Raw genomic sequence first — 13,014 nt, forward strand, 5'->3', positions numbered from 1 at the left:
TAACTCTACTCTCATCAAGTTATTTCCAGCTCATGTCTAAGTGCAAAAGCTACAATTAATCTCATGTACACTTAGCAATTGCTAGTGAAAAGGGGGGATGGGCATTTAGCAGCTGAGTAACCAGATTTTTTAAAAACAGCTAAAAATGGAGTGAATGCTGCTCTTAAAATGGTTTAATGTTTAGAGACACGACTCCAAATGAATGCTCACTTTCTATCTGTGTCTGTGTCTGTTGGGTTCATCACAGATCAACACTTAAATCATTACAACTTGGTGACAAAATGTCGGTGCTGTGTTTACAGCTTTGCTACTTAGTTGGCAAAAACAAAATAACAATAATAACGCTTAAAAAGGTTGACACATCTGCACATCCCAAATAAAAGTGTTCTGGAAGAGAGACTATAGTGTCAATATCTCCTGTCCACTGGATTTAAAAGGTCAAACCTGACTTTTAATAATTTCAGACTTCTACATAGACTGTACACTGATGAATATTTCTCTGGTTGTGGTTGTTTGGCGAGAATCCAACTCGCTCACTGAATGTGAACTATTAGCTTTCTGAGGAAAACATCAACTTTTCTCTTCCTATTTCCTGTGTCACCCATCATACACACTCATCGATGAAATGTTTCAAACAACAGGGACTCCAAGCACCATGATATTGATCTGATAAAGTGTCATTTAAAATGAAAATTGAATTTAAACATGACTGTGTGTGTTTAGAACACATGGCATATCAAGCATAAACACAGATACACCTTAAAAAAGGATAATTATGCATTTAACTTGCAATAATTTGACACATCTGATGCGTCTTTGATTAGCATATCTCTGATATATAGTTCCATCCATGACTATCACACACACACACTCGGAAAATACATAAAATTTAAACTTAATACTTTGGCTAATGCTTCACTCACCTTTTACCAACAAGAAAGACTCATACTGATAGTTTCTCTCATTTGAAGCTAATATGTCTATATAGTGTAAATAGAAATGGATTAGGGTACATGTACACATACCCTCACAGTTTATATAATATACTGTATATAAGTACTGTATGTGTGTATATGTATGCACACATACACATGTAGTCTATGTATGTATGTATTCACTTTACACGTTTGTATTATCTAAACAGTGTTATCACACTGTTGAATCCCTCCCAGCTGACTGATCTGTAACTGGGCTAAAAGGAATCAAGGACACCCGATCAGCTGGACATCCAGATGTCTCCTTTCACACACATCTGTCGACACTTCTGGCTTCCATCGACATTTATGTGATGAGTAACTTTGTTTAAAATGACTTACTGTTGATATGGAAGCAAAGAGAGGGCGCAAAGGTTTGAATGTTATTTTAAACTGTCGAATGGTCAATATTTTTCTTTTGAAGTTGTTTTTGTGGCATTTTTACCTTCATTCCAGCCCCAGTGCCGGGGACATTTGAAGAGAGAGGTGGACGACATGCATTTAAACTTAGGGACAGACTAGTCCTGAAAAACAGGTAATAAAAGACATTTGAAACATCTGTTGATGTTTAAATTTCCCAATTACAAATCTTTGTGATTCAAATTGTTACGTCCTCCTTTGCTTCTATATGTTGAGCTTATTGTATAAAGGCAAGGGACAGAGGATTGGGTCACAGTTATATTACCAATATGATGTGACCCTGACTTCTTCTTTTTTTCAAGTCAACTAATCTGATTCTGCTGTTCTTATCACTGGAAGGAATCAACAGCGAACATTTATAGTGTAATCAGCTGTCATGACATGCGCTGCATAATTTTACTAAAAACAATCAGTTAAAATGAACTTTGAGATTCATGTATTTAGTTTTTGAGGCTGTTAAGTTGTGTTGTGATCACAGTGCAAGACCCTGAAATTATTTGAATCCTGTGTCAAATGCAGTGTTGTCCTGCTGTGAAATGCAGTTTCTCAAAGAAAATCTGCACAATGTATGAAGTCCTGACACTCAGTCTGCTATGGGAGATTTAAAATGCCTTAGTAAAAACAAAGCAACAAAGAAATGATGTAAAAAAAAAAAAATTAAAAAAAAAGAATCAGTACACAATAGCTATATGCATCTCCTTTCATGTCTACATTTGTTTTTATGTAGGCATTTTAAATATTCCACAGTCTGCTGGGGAGGACTTAAAACAAATAAAAGTTTATCATAATTTCATTGTTATAATATACTAGTAATGCCTATAAGAGCGTAGCAGAGCAGGTTGGTGGTTGGAGGTAGGGTTGGGAGGTATCTCAGGGTTGGCGTTTACACGACTTTTGGTCTTTTTTTTTTTTCACTTATTACATTCCAATAAAATCTGCTTGCATATTAACACACCTGTTCTATTCATGACTCTGACAACTCTGGTATCCACTGCCCTCTTCAGTCGTCCTCCAGCGTTTCCGTTTTGATGTCATTCCCCATACTGCACGCTGCTCCGTCTGCCTGATCGACTAGCGCTTGGCTGCCGTCACTGGCAGCCTCCTTCTCCAGCACGATCGGGTCCTGGGGCTCAGACAGCACGCTGTGAATGGTGGGTTCATCCTGGAGGGAAGGGGAGGGCGGAGACCAGGACACGCCTGTCAATCTAGAACCTTCTGCCTGAGGACCCGTCCCCGTCACGAGGGAGCGGCCGATCAGAGACGAGCCCCTCTGTCCAGACAGGCCTCCTCTACCCAGGGCAGAAAACCAGCTGGGGAGCAGTGTGGGGACCTGAGTGAGGAGAAAAGAAGTGTGGGGAATGATAAGTGAACGTGTGGATCTGGAAATCCGGCCTCATCGCTTAATCTGAGACCAAAACTACTTGATAGATGCTGTTGCAGCGTGCAGGCAGTGTGTGTGGTGAGGCTGTACTGTACCTGGGTCGGAGAGGAGAGGTCAGCTCGACTGAAACCAAACTGCCTGGCTGAAGCTCTCTTGTCAAATAAAGACACCTCACAGCCCTGTTAAGAGAGGAGCATAAAGACTATACAGTAAACACCACCTTGTTCCACTGACAAACGACTTTTGTCTTAATGCTGTGGTGTCTGACCTTTGACTTTACAACTAGTTATTTATTATGTTGGAGATTTTGAAATGTGTGCTTCCCAAACTTTCACAAACCCACAGCAGTTTAATATGTAACTAAATGTAAATTTTCAGGGTGTAGGGAAACAAAAACAAAGTAGACTACACATAATGGCATTTTCTGTTGCTGGGATTTTCAAATTAAAACAAAAGTGTGGTGAGGTTGTTCAGTAGTGGAGATCAATCACTCTGAAAGTGTCTTCTTTTCTTTTTTCCAGGACATGAATTCACTACACAGGTCTCCCCCTCTCCAAGACAAACAGTGCAGGGGATGAGGTGGATTTGGGATATTATTTGTATTTTGTTTGGGATAGTTAAAGTACAACCAAATGTATTACATAAGTTGAGTTGTCATCTAATTTTAACTTTACTGACTATTGGAAAGTGGCCAAATGTTGATCTGGTTTACCTGGTCCGGGAAGTCGTTGCCATCTACCTCGTCACTGTTGGACTGACCCCCTGGACTCTGAACCTCGATACCATGACTCTCCAAGATGGCTGCTTCTTCAAAAACACAAAATTGATCATAGCATATCGAGAGCAAAGAAGATCCTGCTAATGCTGTTGGTAAGAAATCATACAAGTGTAAAAAGGAAGAGTTTGGAGGTGTCAAAATGAGAACATGTTTCTCTCCCTGCTGCTCAGCTCTGTGTGTGATGAGAAAGATGGCATTGTAAGAGTAAACCCTCTTTTATGTGTGATTACTGGTCTGATAATGTTCATTTAACATCTGCTTCAAACTGCTTTAATCACACATACTAATGTAACACACAGAAAGAAGTAGACATTACCAATGTTCGCACGCCTCTTGATGTCTTTGCGACGGTTGGCAAACCAGTTGTAGACCTTCAGAGATGTGACCCTCTCCAAATCGGACAGCTTCTTTCCTGTAACACACACACACAGATCAGACATCTGCAGTAGATCAGTGCTACATGGCTGCTGCTTCTGTCTTTTACTCCTCCAGTCTGTCCCTGAGGTTATTTTGGAAATTTACAAGACAAACTGTGTCTGGAAGTTTTATCCCTCTTGTTTGGCCAGGTCTCTCTTGTAAAAGTCGAACTATATCTTTTTGGTTCACAAAAGTTAAGTAAATGAAATATGAAAAAAAGAAAAAGAGTTGTTAACATCAAATAAGACTGACTCAATCTCCATGTGTGACATAGGTAACACCAGTCACACTCACCACGGTAGTCAAAAGTAGTTTACAGGAAATTAGATTTTTGTGTTTTGATAACTTAACATCTGTCATCTCTTTGACCTACCTGGTTTCTGGATGACAGCATTACAGGCAGTGGCGATCTCCTCTCTCTTCGCTTCATCAGGGTACTGGTTATCACTGAAGTAGCTGAGTAGTCACACACACAAGTGTTAGGCTGATCGATATGCAAAAACACTTCTACTGGATCTGACATTTACAGGCTATAGTCCTCGCTGCAGCAGCACCAGTTCAATTCCCCTAGCAGCCCTTTGCTGTATGTCATTCCCCCTCTCTTTCTCCCCATTTCCTGTCTCTCTCCAACTGTCCTATCAATTAAAAGTGTACTACTGTGATTATTGTTGGCAAATATTGTAATATAAAGTAGTCGTAGTAGTATAGTCATGATTTCACAGTTGGAGTGGTCATTTTTAGGACCAAGCACCAAATGTCCAAGGACCCCACTGGACGTCCTCCCTCAGGATTAGTGAAAATTAACAGATCTTATGTGTCTTGTACACAGGTGTGGCAAAGTGGCATATTAATATCCATTAATGACCTAAATCTTACAAAAAAAAAAAGCCTCTTGCACCTGCAGTTTAACCTAACAGTAAGTCGGCCATTTTGTGGGGGTTTTATGGCGACCAGAAATGAGTGTGTTTTACAATTTCATGAACTCCTCCTACAAAGTTGGTCACTCCTACTTGAATTTCCATTGAAGGGCATGGTGAATTTTGTAACAGCAAGTTGTTAGGTTGCTATTTTATATTTTCGCCTCTGCCCCAAACTTGGTCAGAAAATGCTAAACACCTTCATGATGCTTAATTGTCAGTTTTAAAGAAACAACATCTTGGTCCTGATGAGAATTTTGATGTTTTTCCACGAAACAGGAAGTTGTTGAAACAGGGATATACCTTTTTTACACCTGCACACTGCGACAACTTCACTGTCAAAGCACCACTTGAATGACCATTATTGACCACGAATAAGCCTTGAATGAAAATCATCATTTGATTTTCATGATGTTTTCACAGTCTGGTTTATACTGGGTCCTGACACGGCATACGTAACACTGCTCTTCCTCCTCCTCACCTCTCCATTACAGCCAGACACTCCTTCCTCCAGGTGAATCTGCTCCCTCGCCGCAGACGGAAACCCCCAGGGGTAGCCCCAAAGGGGGGCGGAGCCTGTTGCCAGTCCATCATGTCCTCCAGAGCCAGCGGGGCAGCTCGCATGGCCAGAGTGGCACCTGAAGGGCACAAACACCATACCGCATTAATAATTAGGCTTACATTCATTTCAGTATTTCTAACAGTGACACTTCCCAGGATAATTCATTATATAAATGTGTTCATTCAGTTCCGTAACAATATGTATATAATGCAAAGACATTCTTGTGATCTGGTCATCATCAAAAGTGAAGCCATGAGAAACCCCTTTCACTATCAGGCTTCAAACCAACAAACTAAATTTAACTCAAGAGATTCTGATTAAAGTATCATTCCAGTGATGTTTTTTTCCAAGAAACGACACAGATGACTTGAACTATTCATTTTTTCATTCTGTACATTCCTCTAAGTTGGGCTCAACGTGACACAATGTAGTCATTGTTCAATCACAGGAAACAGTTTACAGCCTTCCCAGTCCGAGTGTAATGAGGAACATCTCAAGACGCTCATAAAAAATGCAAACATACGCCATGGCTTTCTTTTCTTTAAAAACATTCTTTTATACAACTTTATGTTACATCCGCCACTCTTCCAACATCTGTCCTCTGCTGCTAAATTATTGCTAAACAATATTGACCCTTTAGTTCATACTGTTTGAATACAGATGAGCTGAGGTACAGACTGACCTTTCTGCACTGATGAATTTGAGCTGATCCTGCTCCAGGATGCATACATTGTCCATTATAAACCATAATTTCACAGTTCATCCATCTCTTTTGAGATGATTGTCCTCTGGAAGCGAGGGTGCCCACTCAGCATTAAGTAACTGTTGTGGAAGTCACACATTAGTTGCAAATGACTATGGTTATTAAAATACCTTTTCCCCCTAAAAAGGTTTTCCCTAACTATTAACTAGGAGAGGGATGGCGCCGTTACCTGGGTTGGACTTTTCCAGCTGGTACCAACGGAAGAAGGCCCGTTTCTTCTGCTCACTGAGGTCTGATCCCTGTTGTAGGAGCCAGTGGGAGATCCGACTCTGACTGATCCCTGCAGGAAAGAGCGAGACCCGAGACTTCAGCTGGTTTCACGGTCACTAACATGCCAACTAGTAGTGATGTAGTTGTCCTGGTTAAAGCACAGATGAAGCTGACACTCACCCGTTACCTGAGCGACAACAGCTTGGGAAATCCGCCTGTTTGCCAGGAAGGACTTGATCTCCTCTTTGATCAAAGCACTGTCCCTTCTGCAAGGAGAGAGATTACACTGTTGAAGCATGATAAATATCTAGATGTCCAACAGTCAGACATTACTAACACGTCACACAATATTCACTTTACTCCAACCAGCTCCAAGTCCACAATTCACCTGTACAGTATATGAATGGCAGTGGTTGTTGCAGTGGAATATGTGAAGGCACTGGAGCTTCAGTTCTGCTGTAATATTCTCAGTTCTTATGGTTTGATCTCATCTTCACACCCGCTTAGATCAATACTACTCTGATTGCTGCGATCTGGCTGCAGACTACAGATGAGAGGCATTGCAGGGTGTGTGTGTACATGTGTGTATATAGTACATGTGAATGTGTACTGTACTCAGCACAGCAGTAATCCTCGTATCATACTCTAGCTATAGGAGGAGCAACCATGACACCTTTTGTGATAACACCTGCTCTGTGGTGTACTGATCTGCCATGTCGCCATGGTGTTCAAAAACCGCATCAAAAACCTTGTCATAAGAATATTCATAATTATGAGAACTTATTACCTACATACCCTCGTGGTTATGGCAAACCAGAAACTAGTGTACTGTCATCAACAGGGTTAGGTTTCTTCTTGTTGCCCTTTCCTTCTTGTTGATAATAAACTTATTACCAGTAACCAAGAGGTTGTAACACTCATTGAACCCTTTCTAACCTTTTGCTTTTCCTCTTGTTGACAAAAACATAACACTATACAGTACGTCTAGTGAACTATAAACCTCATCTTTGGTGGCTTGTGTCTTTTGAGAGAGAAAAAATAAACCACACCTGTAACAACTGCAGTTTTCTGCGATTGTAGTTGCAGTGGGAGTTATTTGGCCTCCATACCCAGAGGGCAATAATGAACCCATTACTATTTGGCATTTCTACTTGGCACACCCAGAAAAAAAAGTGTATTCATATATAATTTTCCCTAAGCTTTTCTATGGGAAGCATCTGAAACAGCATCAAGTCAATTCAAGCTCAGCCAGATCCGAGGTAAGACAAGTCTGGTCTGGCCTTACCTCATCAAGTCCTCCACCTTCTCATCAACATCTATGTCCTCTTCACTGGCCTCGAACCCGTAGGCTGGCGCCGTCACATTGCCGCTAACGGCTCCGAGAGGAAAGCGCGGTGGTGGTGACAACTTCCCGTTGCTGACAGCTACTAGGCCGTTCTGTGCTACAGCTGCTATGACAACAGGTGAGGTTACTGGAACAGGTAGAGGCAGGGAAGTGCTGTCGAAGTTGTTGTTGGGCGACAGTGTGAGTTGGTTGTCCGGGAAACTGGTCTGAGTGGCAGTGGAGGTCATGGAGGAAGAGGCGGTGACGGTGTTGGAAGAAGACGGAGGCATGTAGGAAGGTTTGTGGGTCAACTTGTGTCCATGCTGCCGGTCGAGGTGCTCCAGGGTGTCCAGGGCGTGGAGGACCTCGGCCTGGGTGATCCCCGTCCTCCTCAGCCTCTGGAGGAGGTCGATCTGTTCAATGGTGAAACGAGGCTCCTCACACTGCTGGAACATCCTGGAGGACATCAAACAACCAGATGATTACCAACAAGGAACATTCAGTTTTAGTTTGGTACAATTGTTTAGATTTCAAGTTGTGGTGTCAAGATTACAACACTTTGCTTTGCTAGACCTCTACTACTATTTGGAGGGATATGGGAAACTGTAGATGCAAAGCACTACATAATATCCAACAGTACTTTTCCCACATAAAAATAACTGTTGTAAAAGTAAACAAAGAGCAAGAATGATTCAATGGTATCGCTGCCCCAGTGGCAACGTCCCTCTGCAGTCTGCAGTGTGCACACAGGCGGCATGATTCACATCCTGACCGTATGTGGCAGTGACACATAAAGGCTGCAACTCTCCAGCAAGGACAGAGAAGAAGAAGATTGCAAGCGAGAAAAGGTTTCATTTTTTATTGTCATCAAAGGGTAATGGATTTAGAGTATTTCTTAGAGCTAAAACATGCACAGGCATCTTTTGGTGAGGAGTGCAAAATGTAAATATCCTATTTATTTGATGTGGCAAATTGCGATATTATGTGGGGTTATTGTTGAAAATGGTAAGTGTGTTTTATTAATACTAGTTCCACAGCTGTTAGACAAAGGGGGTGTTCAGTCGTGTGTGCCTAGCACAGTGCTACTAAACTCAAGAGTAAAAGTAAACCACCTTCGCATGGTGGAAGATGCAGGTATGTGTTCGCTTTAATCTTCCACATCACGTTCAGTATTATATGCATTGTTTTTTGAAAATAGCTTACGTGTGAGTGCACAATTTGAACCAGCCACAATAAAAACCACCATAAATAGCAGAGGAAATTAAAGAATACAAACACTGACTGAATTACAATTAGAGAGAAAACTCTGGCCGTACACATTACATCAAAAACTGGGTGTTCATAAAGGAAATCACATTTGCAACTTTTGACGAGTGACCTTGCCACCAAGGAGAGAACCACAGAGCAAAATAACAGTACAGTCACGTCTGTTAGCTTCCTGCAGATTTATAACAAACACATACACACACACAGACACACACACACACACACACACACACACACACACACACACACACAGAAGACAACAGAGCTCACCAGCTGCTCCCCAGATCTGAAGTGCATTCCTCCAGATTAAATTCGACTTATTACAGTGGATCTTTTCAACCCCAATAATCATGTTAACCAAATACTGTTATGGATCCAGTTTTTGTTTATTATTCTATAGCATGTTTCAGACCAAACACACGCTTACACCAGTGTTGCTCTAGTTTATCATCTGTTAAATCTTACATATAGGCTATAGTTGTGTATGATTAGATCATGTGCTCTAAAAAAATGTGCACAAATGTGGTGTCACTTCTAAAAATTTCCAAAATTATGGTCATTGAACTGAACTAAGAAAGGAGCAGCGCCAGAGAGGAAGATGAATAGAATGAGATCGCACATCTGTTTTGATGCTTTCCTTTCTGACACTGAGAAGAAAAACAGGCCACAGCAGAGAATCAAAGTCAGCAGACATGTCAACACTTAAACAGAGAGGGAGGGTGAGGTCGAGTGTGTGTCAGTGTGTGCGTGTGCGTATGTGCGCATGTCTTGGGAAAAATGCCAAGAAAAATTTACATCTCAGGCAGCCAAGCTCCATACTTTCTCTCTCTGCTGCAGAGGGTGAGTCATGCTGTAGTCTGTGAGACTGATACATAGGATCGATACAGGACCACAAAATTATGGCACTCGTAAAAATGATGCCTCCTTATATTTGTTTATTATCACATATTGTAGCCAGGTATTTCTGAGGTCTTGCTTGCAGTCTGCTTTACAGTATCACATCATGATCACTAGTTGTTTTAGCACAGCTGCAACACAAAGGCAATCATTAAAGCATGACTGCATCTTTTATACTCAGACATGAGGAAGTTAAAGTACAGGAAACTATATGATATAGCCTACATGTGTGTATATTTAAGTATATGAAATCACGTGTTTCCATGCCTTTTATTTTTTTATTTAACCTTTATTTAACCAGGAATAATCCCATTGAGATTCAGAATCTCTTTTGCAAGGGGGTCCTGTGGTGCTATGTGATGGGATCATTCCTTTATTAAATAATGTTTAATGTGCTTCACATAATATTCTAATGGTACTTTGTGACAAATAAATAACCGTATATCCTGTTGCTCCACTGTTTTCATGCCATGTCAAACAAAGTCATGGGGTCATCATGGTGAGAGTTAAGGGGAAAGGCCAGTAAAGAGACAGAAATAGGAAGAGTATAAAAAGTTAACAGATTTTCTGTCGACCCACCCATGAGGCTGGATTTCTCCTAGTGCTTTCAGCCTTTTAGAGTTGATTAGTAGCCTATAGATAAGCTGCTCTTTACAGTAGACAGCTGCAGACAGCTGTAAACACGTCACCAACGTTAAGCAGCCAAGGTCCAGTCTATCTACACAAGCGGACAAAACTTGAGCCGGGGAAAAAAAGGTTGACTGTAAGAGTGAGACTTCAGAAAGTCCAGTCACAATCACAAGTTCACGAGGCTAACTGGCAAATCAGCTCACTGATTCAATTGTTTTTTCTTACTTGCTGTGGTATGCAGAAACATACGAGCACATCCTACAGCTTTAAAAAAAAAAAAAAAAAAAGAAGAAGAAAAAAGTAAAAAGAGGGAGGGTGCGAAATTTCAGTGCAACTCGTCACAAGGAAAAAACAATGACATTTGACTTTATTTATCTGCAAGATTAGTCTCTGTGAGCCACACTGGCAGGAAACCAACCTCCCTTTCAAAAGGTGTGACTATTGTGAAAAGACACAGTGGCCTTTGGATGCACAAAGACAGCATGTGACAAGAGGCAAGCCAAACTTTCTTCTGCATGTCCTGAGCACAGAATCAAGCAAACTATTTGCCTCTGCCTAAAATACAAGAGTGCATCCCAAAAAAATATGCTTCTCCTCATTCATAACTGAATCCACCAGAGCTGCTGTCAGAAGTTTATTTTCATTCATTGCTCACAACTATCTTGAATTACGACAAGGACACTTAAGTTGGGGATAACTACAGTTTATGACCATGGTTATAATACATTAACAATAACTTTCTAGCGGCTACGCTCACTTTGGTAAAACAATAACATCTTTACTGAGGTAAAGATTAAAAATTGACAGAAAAATGTTGAAACTTTCAAGAAAATATATAGATATTACAGAGCTGTGTTTAATGGACGTCATCAGCTTTGGAAGTGGAAAATGGCTTTAGCTGAAGACACTTGGACTGACGGCACACCAGGAGTATGTGTAACTACATGAGGCTGGTACAGTGTGTGTGAAGGTAGGGACAGAGGGACCAGTAATCAAATAGTGCTGACTTGCACTGCTGAACTCCTTCAGAGATCTCTGCTAAGTCGCTGCAGCACAAAGGGAAAACACAGGAGCATGGCCACACGTGAAAATACAAACACACACACCAATGCTGAAGTCACTGTAACTTATCCTCCGATCTCACACAACCCTCAAGTGTCCGTGTGCAAGACACCGAAGCCCTATCTGCCCCAGCCTCACTGCTCTGCAGTGAACTTGACCTCTGACCTCCCTGTGGAGCACAGAGCGTCCCAGAAGACTCCCCGGAGGATCACAATGTAATAGATCAGGAAAAGCTCCAACCAGGTCGAGGCTTTGAGTCACCAACGCCTCAGAGCAACGCAATATCATCTTGGCTGTGCTTGTGTCAGGGGGAAAGTGTCACAGATTACTACTTTAACCTATTTAATCTATTACTACTGATGAACTCTGTGACCTGCCTGAGATCCTAACCAGACGTGGCATGAAGTGCGTCCCGGTTGTAGGCGTACCAGCTGAGCAGAGACAAAAGTCATTTAAACACAGTAGGAAACTTTTTAAGTGGCTTTACTGCCCCCAAATTTAACAAAACACAACATCTGGCTGAATGTGGCCGGACACCACACTGTGGTTAGTCCCCGGTGCTGATGGTTCACGTGAAAATATAACGTCGAAAGTCGTTTTAAAAACTGATTTTTGATGTCGCCCTTCTTCCAGGAAAATGGGCACAGCCGACAGAGGGTGTCTGAAGTCGTTCATTGGTGGTGAAGAACAACTCCTCAATACGGCGTATCGCCTGTCTTCAACTCACCCAGTCCTATCACAACACAAATAGTTCATCTGAACGCCAGCTCCACCGTTCACCGTCATTACCACACATGACCAAATAAATCTATAATAAATACACATCGTATCACCACAGCGTGCTTTGCGGACCAACTGGAAAAGTTGACATTATGCTTGATTAAATGTTTTTTTTTTCTGGTCAACTACGTGCACGGCGAAATTAGACATGTACTTTTCAGTAACTCAGATAACAGCCTTGCAACCCGGTCGGATGGTGTGAACATTAACCGAGTAAGTAAAATGCCGCAGCAGCAGCAGCAGCTCTGGGCAGATTTTGAGGAGTTTTCAGTGAGCAGCTCTCGGAGGGAGCAGAGGAAATGTGTCGGGCCAGCAGCAGCAGAGCCGTCTGAAGACAGCGGCGGTGGGAGCTGCTCGACTTCACCTACCTTAATATCCCAGTCTCAGAGCCTCCAGAGACGACTACTCCACCATATATGTTTCTCCTCGGGCCGCTGGGAGACACGGACACTGACAGTTTTTCCCAAAATGTCTCCTCTGTTTCTAATTGGGTTTCAACCCACCGTCAGACAGATTCGCCTTTTGTCCGGCAGACAGGCGCCATGTTGACACAATGACGCAAGGGACGACGGGAGTCGCAGTTTACAGAAGTTGTAAGTGTACGGAGAGGTGCCACTCAATTTGCAACATCTG

The 13,014-nt window shown here is 41.9% G+C and overlaps 1 protein-coding gene across 3 annotated transcripts; it reads right to left on the reverse strand.

The window, feature by feature from the left end:
* Positions 1-1,603: 1,603 nt before the first annotated feature.
* LOC146989962 (homeobox-containing protein 1-like) lies at positions 1,604-12,944 on the reverse strand. 3 transcript variants are annotated; one of them, XM_085767001.1, is made up of 10 exons: positions 12,750-12,944; positions 7,708-8,202; positions 6,603-6,688; positions 6,382-6,492; positions 5,369-5,525; positions 4,344-4,426; positions 3,870-3,965; positions 3,488-3,576; positions 2,871-2,954; positions 1,604-2,724 (listed from the first exon to the last, which is right to left on the reverse strand). In XM_085767001.1, the coding sequence occupies exons 2-10, from the start codon at positions 8,199-8,201 to the stop codon at positions 2,395-2,397; spliced, it is 1,530 nt and encodes a 509-aa protein (XP_085623127.1). In that variant the 5' UTR covers position 8,202; positions 12,750-12,944; the 3' UTR covers positions 1,604-2,394. The 3 variants fall into 3 exon arrangements, with proteins under 3 accessions (XP_085623127.1, XP_085623118.1, XP_085623110.1); XM_085766992.1 differs by having other exon boundaries at positions 3,488-3,579; XM_085766984.1 differs by having other exon boundaries at positions 3,488-3,582.
* Positions 12,945-13,014: the final 70 nt, after the last annotated feature.

This window comes from Trachurus japonicus, chromosome 3 (genome assembly GCF_045865225.1).
Source record: "Trachurus japonicus isolate A0001 chromosome 3, Traja_1.0".
In the NCBI taxonomy this organism is placed as follows: domain Eukaryota; kingdom Metazoa; phylum Chordata; class Actinopteri; order Carangiformes; family Carangidae; genus Trachurus; species Trachurus japonicus.

Coding starts and splice junctions, on each gene's coding strand:
- LOC146989962 (XM_085766984.1), bottom strand. CDS start 8,201: ATGTTCCAGCAGTGTGAGGAGCCTCGTTTCACCATTGAACAGATCGAC. Junction 3,966..4,343: donor TGCTGTCATCCAGAAACCAG/GTAGGTCAAAGA, acceptor TGTGTGTTACAG/GAAAGAAGCTGTCCGATTTG. Junction 2,955..3,487: donor GCAACGACTTCCCGGACCAG/GTAAACCAGATC, acceptor CTCTCTTAACAG/GGCTGTGAGGTGTCTTTATT.